General features: G+C 42.9%; 1 protein-coding gene across 1 annotated transcript in view; it reads right to left on the reverse strand.

Moving 5' to 3' along the window:
- Positions 1–7,849, reverse strand: part of EVC (EvC ciliary complex subunit 1) — a 52,447-nt gene extending 44,598 nt beyond the window's left edge. The window contains exons 1-5 of the mRNA XM_074147517.1: positions 7,679–7,849; positions 4,048–4,158; positions 2,498–2,581; positions 1,736–1,968; positions 682–766 (exon numbers count right to left, since the gene is read on the reverse strand). Coding sequence (XP_074003618.1) covers positions 682–766; positions 1,736–1,968; positions 2,498–2,581; positions 4,048–4,158; positions 7,679–7,849 — 684 coding nt within the window. The remainder of the gene's footprint in view (positions 1–681; positions 767–1,735; positions 1,969–2,497; positions 2,582–4,047; positions 4,159–7,678) is intronic.
- Between the last annotated feature and the right edge of the window lie 219 nt (positions 7,850–8,068).

Here is an 8,068-nt window from a genome sequence, read left to right on the forward strand (position 1 = left end):
AAAGAAGGGGAGGAGAAAGCTATATACTTCATATTGAGATTTATATTAACTGAGCTAAAACTCAGTAACAGTAATGATTCTGTACTTGGTCATAACTAGTCACCATAAACAACCATATCAATCCATTTTTTGTTTTATTTTGTCTTTTTTTTTCCCCTGTCAGCTTTGGATGCTGTGACTTCATGCAGTTAGGGATCTATGGTTTAAATGGGTACCTTAATTCCTCTGCCATAAAAAATCAGGACTATTGTACATATGACAATGGTCCTGATTCAGTTGAACTGAATCTTCAATTTTATTCGAAGGGCTTGGAGTCCTTGGAGTTGCACTGCACAACCTTTGTCCTTAAAACATAAACTCATCTATTAATTTTTTTTTTTTTTTCATTTTTATGACCCTCAAGTGCTGTATGTTATTCTCTGGAGTAAAGTTTAAAACCCAATTTTTATATGATCCAGTCTGATCGCCTGTATTTCACAGCCCAATATACTTCATTACATTTTACTCCTTTGTGAAGCTCATATATATGCAGAAAAGAATGAAAAGAATAAAGAGAATAATATAGAGATGCAACTCTGCTACACTACTTCCCAGCTAGTCAGTAGTTTATGTTATTTCCTAAACTGATATTCAACTAAGATGGTCAAAATAAATAGCTATAAATGAGACATGAGTACCTACCACATGTTCCTCTTTTCTGAGTTCTGTATCAAGAAGCATGAGATCTTTTAAAACAAGACTGCAAAGGCAGAGCTTAACATCAAAACTAAAACAAAGATTTAAAGCGTGTTAATATCAATCTAAATGAAGGTCACATAAAAGAGCAATATCATATAATAGTTTCAGTTAATCACTAAATTCTCCTAAAAACATTGCCCCTAAAACAGCAGTCAAGTCACTTCATTTCTACGTTGCCTTCTCTTCCAGATAAAATATCTCTACGTAAAAGTAAGCAAAACAAAATAGTGCTTTAACAAAGTTGGAATTGCAGCTCTCTTTAGGAAAAGGCAAGGTAAATATAGGCGTGAGTGGCTACAACAAAAGGAGAACAAAGCTTTAAATTGAAACAGCTATAATAAGAATGGGCATTTTGAAAATATTCTTCATCGCTAGTACCCTCCCCAGTGACACAAATATGATTTTCTTTATTCTTGCTAATGAGACACAGACGCATATGTATTCATCCAGGGGTATCTCGCCATTGTGCAGCTGAAAGAAAATCAGAGCTGATAATCCATTTTGATTAGCTCTACCTGCCCATCGCTGGAGTCTCTGAGAAAGGAACAGTTTTCCCACAATATGGCATGAATAGTTCCCATTAAACCAGGGAAAACAGACCACTTCTACTTGCTGTTCTCAAGGCACCTGTTGTGTGACGACGTTGTACAGTACAGAGGATGAGCACGCAACTGCACACGTGAACTGAGCACACAAGCCAAAACAAAGGGATCTCCCTATTGTACCAGTGATACACCTTTTATGAGACTGCTTTTGTCAAAGTTCTGATTCCCAGAATTGCATAAAGAACAAACTGACTTTCAATATACAACTTGACACATTTCTTCAGTCTCCCCAACCACTTTTTAGGGTTATAAGCTGATAGTCTTGTCTTTATGTGGTGAATGTATGCATTCCAGCTCAGCCGTTGGTTCACACCAGACCTTTAGTGATTGGCCTGAAAACCACTGGGGCATGGTAGAAAATGACCAAACATGAGGGCAGGCTTACTGCTTACCTCTCACACGTTAGCACTTCAGGGAAGCTGGTCACCTTGAGGAAGGCTCGAGCCTGGAATCTGTCATCGCTCGTTGTGGAATGTATTGTTGTGGAGGAACTGCAGTCCTCTTTGTCTCCCTGGCTAAGGGATCCCAGGCTGCCTGATGTAGATGTCTCCATGACCTGATTAGGCAGAACCGCCTGCTTTGTATTCTCATGCAAAGATGGATTGGATGAGCCATCTGCCAAAGGCTACAGTCAAAGAAAATTTACAAGGCCAATTAATACAGCACAATAAGGAGATAAACATCTCATCAATTTCCAGTATTTGCTTTCAAGCGAAAAATTAAACAATATACACAGCAAAAGTATTTCGAGGTAAATTAAGATTCATCATACTGACAGGTTTCTACATTGCCTGGAAAAGCAGTCTTCTGTTGTAGTTACCTGTTTGGTGCATGTTTTCTCATGGAAGGGCAGATCCCTGTGGGGTTTTTTGCATGCCTCCTTGGACAGACCCAACTTCCATTAATGATAATGGGAAGAAAAGGTCTCTTGACTACAGTGAATATTGACCGGACACCATGTAAATCACTGCAGGTTTCAGGGGGAGCTGAAAGCAGCTGATGCCTTACAGAATAAACCCTGAGTCAATGGATTATAAAAAAAGATCCCAATGAAGCAGATTGGCAGTAAGCTTTCTTCCATTATTTGATTCTGCAATTTACTCTAACACAGAATGATTGTCATTAATTTTTAGAAGTAGAATCTAAAACCTTACCCTAAATTTCTGATTGATGGGATAGATCACTTTTGCCTTTAATGCAAATGCCGTGACGTTACTGTTCAGAGGAGACTCACTTTCCTGTATGGAAAAGAACAGAAAACCATTTTGGGAACAACAGAAGACCTGATGGCTGTTCACTGTAAGTACTGCATGCCCCTTTGGGTTACACAACTTAGAAATTCCTATTGATAACTAACTTCTATTGACTGTTCCTGCTTTGGTACAAGAAGTCTTCTCCTAAGACTCATTCAGAGCATGAAACCCAGAAAACGGAACTCTCATTACCACTGCTCCAAAATGTTTTTACTCCTGCAAGGGAAAACAGGCAATATTCACAAGTATTCACAAGTTATTTTCATTTTGGTTCCCCCCCCAGCCTTTAGCAGCAACAAAAGATTTCACATTAAAGACTAAAATTATCTTAATAGAAACTACTAAAGGATAAGCCGCACAGATATCATCATGGCTACAAATTCTGACTTTCAATTTAAATAAAGAAACAATAGATCAAACAAAACCAGTCACCATTTTTTCCAGGAAGAACTTTTATAGTACAACCCTTACCTATAATCTAGAGAAAATAGCAATGTTCCTCCAAAGAACTTTTTATAGATAATGCATTGTTTTCAGACAATCTGCTATATCACGTAAGCTGACTTTCTGCTCCTCCTCTTTCCTAGCCACTGCTTTGTGCACTGGAGCAATGGGATAATCAGCTTTGTTATGTGAGGTTATGTATGGCTTAATAAAAGGTTGACTATAAGCAACAGATAGAATGCTTAAATCCAAGCTTTAGGAGAATTCCTATTATAAGTTTTTTGGTTTTGTCACATGAAACGAAAGAATCTGACTTGTCAAAACACAGTTTTCTTTATATAGATTTTTCTAGGAAATATCAAAGCACTACTAGAGTCTACAAATAGAAATGGGAAGAGAAGAGCAAACTATGTCATTCATTAGACTCTTTTATCATTGCACCTTTTCATCTCTGTTTCATTTATTTCCAGAAGTCATTTTTTGATTTACTGATAAAGTTAAAAGCACAGGGTCAGCACGGAAAACACTTGCTCATACCAAGTAGTCCCACTGCTGCAGTACGTATCGAGGGACAGAAGCCGGCAGATCCATTGCTTCTCAGTCCGAAGCTGTAAAGCAATATCGCAGTGTGCTAGAACTAACGCATCCTGCTTCTCAGCAGGCATGAGTAATACACCATTATTATTAATAGGGTAATTATGGTATTATTGCAACGTGGAAGATCTCAGAATGAAAATACCTGCTTTTCTGAAGTGTTCTAACCTAACTAAAAGCCTTCTCCATGAGCTGTCAATTTGATACTAGTAACAGCAAAAGACTCTGGGAGTAGGAAGAAATTAATAGGAAAAAACCCACTTCAGTAGTTAGACAAATAGGTGGGACAAAGTCCCCTCAAATAAGAAGGTTACTTCTTAATGTATTATAAATGAGCTAACGCGTTTGGGAAATGTACAATGTTTTGCTACATGCAACAAAACGGACATCCACCAACAAGAGCAGAGCTTTACCTCCAGCACCATCTCCTCTTTTGATGTATAGGGTTCTGCTTTACTTTTCCTGACTGCGTGCTCTTTTTCATCAGAGTTGAAGCTTTCCAGAAGTCTCTGGGAATCGTCCTTCTGAAATTCCGAGAGAAAACAGACAAAATGTAACACTGAGATCATGCAGATTCACTGGAAACCTCTTTGACAGCAGCCTGGATACATTCATGCCTCCATCCTGAAAATTATTTCAGTATTAGTTGAAAATTTTGGAAAAATACCATCTGAAAATGAATGAGAATTTTACATATTCAGGAAGGAATAATTAAAATTATTAACAACTTTATGGATTTGATTTATCAGTCCAGAAGCAGAATTTTAATGTGAAAAGCTGTCCGAGGCTGTAAACTTGTCAAATCAATCCATCTGATCTCAAAACGTCTTACTACAGACTATGGAGTCAATCTCACAGTCTGAGTTCAAACTTCTCAATTAAAGCAAGTTAACTAAAATTCTCTATAAATGCCTGCAATGTAGACAACACCAAGAAATTTTGCTCCCCTGCTGTGAGAAAAACTTCCTAAACGAAGTTTTACATGTGCATAAGTTCCTGTCAGGAAGAAATAACCATCAGAAAATGTTCACCATCGTCCTTCCCCAAAGCAGCCAGTATCACTGGCCTTTGCTTCACTAACAAACACACAGAGCCACTGGTACAGACACGGCGTGCGAACAAAACCTCCTGCTCTACACGCTCTTCCCTGTGCACTAGATAGACCAAAAAATAATACTATGGTTGGTCAATGCATCCAGACATGGCATGGCAAGGAATTTTTTTAGTGAAGGAAAAGATGGGAGCCACCCTACCTCGATTATCTTTTAAATGATTTTCCAGCCTTTCAATCCGCTGACTGCTTTTTGGTGTAGTCCAATATATGGCTGCAGCCACTACGCATGCAACTGTCTTATGGAAAAGATCTCCTTGAATTATTTGTCCATGTGGTATATAAAGTAGTACATTTTATCAGAATACAGAGAACTGCCCAGCCTTTGAATACATTTCATTTCTTACGACTTGCCTCTCTGGAACTAAGGTGATCAAAAATGCAGATCGTATTCTTGGGTTAGCCTCTAAGATGTGGTGATCCTAAAAACCTACTTATGACAAAAGAACAGCTACAAGTCTCCCTCAGCAATCTTGTCACTTTTTTGTCCCAAAGCAGAACTTCACAAAATGTATGTTGAGAGATGAGAACTTGTGGAAGCAGCCACCTTGAGTTCACCACTGTACCCCACACCATAGCCATGCCAAAATAAGAATTTGCTTTTCTCGACTTGATTCTCCAAATGTTCATATCGATTTTCACTCCTTTATATCTCCATTGCTATAATTTTCAAAGTATTTGAATTTTTCCAGGATTCATTTCTTTCCTGCTAACATTTCTAACGTCACAAACAACTTCCATTTGTTTCTGTCCTTTACTATTTTCGCAACTGAAGTGCTACTGAGCTCCCCTTTCAGAGCATTAAGTTGAATAAAACTAAGTCTATCTGTAATTACTGCAACACTTCACCAAGCTAATCTACCAGAATACCATAATGAGACAAGCTCCAGCTGAAAGGGCCACAAGAGCCTCCAGGCAATGCTGTACCCTAACAGGAGTATATTATCCATAGAAATGTGTTACAGTACACTACATGGTCTGAAGTTACCATGGTAAAGGCTTCCTCTTAAAACTATCCCAGTGCGTCCTATGCACAGATCATCAAACCAATAAGGCACTTGACTGCATGCACCCAAGTCCCACAGATTCAGGCTGAGATCTATAGAATAGTGATTAATTGGGGCTGACTAACAAACACCAGTGGCTTAATGTGGTGCCTATGGCTGCTTCAGGCTCCAGGTACTTGCCCTGCTCCAGTTGCAAGGATAACTCAGCTGCTTGGGAAAGAACACAGCATACTTCCCTATAATATCCCTGCTTTTATGTTGGATACAGAAGGCTGTAATATGTGCAGTTCAGTACCTGCTATACACACAACAGGCTTGCTCCACAGCATCCGTGGGGCAGACAGTACAGAGAAGGAAAAGACACAGTCAGCCTAAGGTAGCCCTGCTCAATTTGGGAAATCAGACCCATAGGATACAACCTGCTCGCTCTGCAACGTGCTCTGTGGGCAGTTTATTTTTCTTTCAAAATGCACAACTCTTCTACAACAGCAGCATTGATCTTAATGACATTTAAGCACCTAAACGCATCTGAAGATCTGGGCCAGAGAGAACTGACAGCTTCTATTTCCTATTGACATAACTGACATAAAGGATAAGATTGTACATGGCTGTATTTGAGTTGGTAGTGGCAGTACAATAAAGATACCACCTATTAAGGCAGGGAAAATGATCAATTGAATCAGAGAGGCTTGCACTCGCACAGGATGCATTGATCCAGCATTTGAAGTGCCTCTATTTACTAGGCTAAAGCACGGCTTCAAACAGAGTTCCAAACCTCCTACTTAAAAGCAGTTGGGAGCAAGAAGATTTTTCTCTTATGTCATGTTTAATGATGATCAACACTGGCAGATACGTACACGAAGCAGAGCTGTTATAGCTGAAAAAAGGTGTGGTTAGAAACCAAACCAGACCCCCCACTGGAGGCTGGCAGAGCGCTCTGCAGGGCTCTGAATTTCCCAGCTGCGCCAGAGCCAACCACTGCTGTACCCAGTACATCCAGCACAACCTGGGACTAAATGCAATGGGAGAGAGAAGCAGAAGTCGATAACAATTCTCAGAAAATATATCTGCCTGGTAGCGGTTGTGCGGGTATGTGCTACCTCTGCAATCCTCGGGTCCAAACAAACACTTTATGCAATAAAGAGATATGAACCATCCGCCACAGCCCTTAAAACAGCAAGGCAGGTATGTTATTAAGAAAATCACATGCTTTAGATAAACCTGTTAGTTTTGCATCAAGCAAACTATCAGATGTGTTCTGCCTCCTTTATTTCTTGGATATGTATGCCAGTGCAGAGTTACTACTGTAACGAATACTCTGCTTGTGCTGTGTGTAAAAAGCACTTTGGAAAAGTTCGTAAAACACTTTGGAACCAGCCTTACTGGTTTAGGTTTATTTTCAATTGTCTCACAAAGCTTCCGCAAGCCAGGTACATCTTCCGTTATCCTCTCAAAGGAGCACAGCCTCGTACAAGAAGTGATGGCTGCAAGAGGCAACTAGTGGGTCACCTATGTCAAAGACACAGGCCAGCTGGACCAGAACACAGAAATACTCAAACCGGCCTCTTTTTTGAGTCAGCCCGTTTGTTTCACTACATTTTTAAATGAAGAAAGTAGCAAACCCCTTTCCAACAGAGGCGTGACAGGAATTACGGGGCTCCCTACCTACCACCGGGCTGGCCCCCAGCCCGCAGAGTCACCGCGGCAGAGCTCACCGCCGCCCGCGCCGCTCGCCCGCCGCCCCCGGGGCCGTCCCGGGGCTCCGGGCCCGGCTGAGGCAGCCCCGAGCCGGGCCGAATCGAGCCGGCGGCACCCCCCGGGCCCTCCGTCCCTCACAACCCCCTTCTGACTCCTCCAGGCTGGTCACCCCGAGCCTCCCCGCGGCGGGGAAGGCCGGCCGCCTGCCTGCCCCCCGGCCCCGCGTACCTCTCTCCGCCGGCGCGGCCCGAGCGCCCAGCGGCAGAGCAGGGCGGCGGCGGCGGCGCCCAGCAGCAGCCCCAGCAGGACGGTGGGGGCCAGCAGGGCAGGCAGTGCCTGCAGAGAGTGAGCCCAGAACTGTAGCCCCACCGCCCGCAGGCAGCCCCCGGCCGCCGCCATCGGGCCCGTCCCGTCCCGCAGAGAGGAGAGGAGAGAGCAGAGAGGGGAGGTCCCGCTGCTCGGGGCCCCTCCGCCCCCCGCCCTCGCCGCGGTGGGAGGAGACCGATGGCGGATGGATGCGGCGGCTGAGGCCCGGCCTGGCTCGGGGGCAGCGCCTGGAAAGTCTCCGCGGCGCCCTACGCGCCCGCGGAGGGGCCGCCCGCCGCCATGCGGCGGCTG

Source organism: Numenius arquata, chromosome 5 (genome assembly GCF_964106895.1).
Source record: "Numenius arquata chromosome 5, bNumArq3.hap1.1, whole genome shotgun sequence".
Taxonomy (NCBI): domain Eukaryota; kingdom Metazoa; phylum Chordata; class Aves; order Charadriiformes; family Scolopacidae; genus Numenius; species Numenius arquata.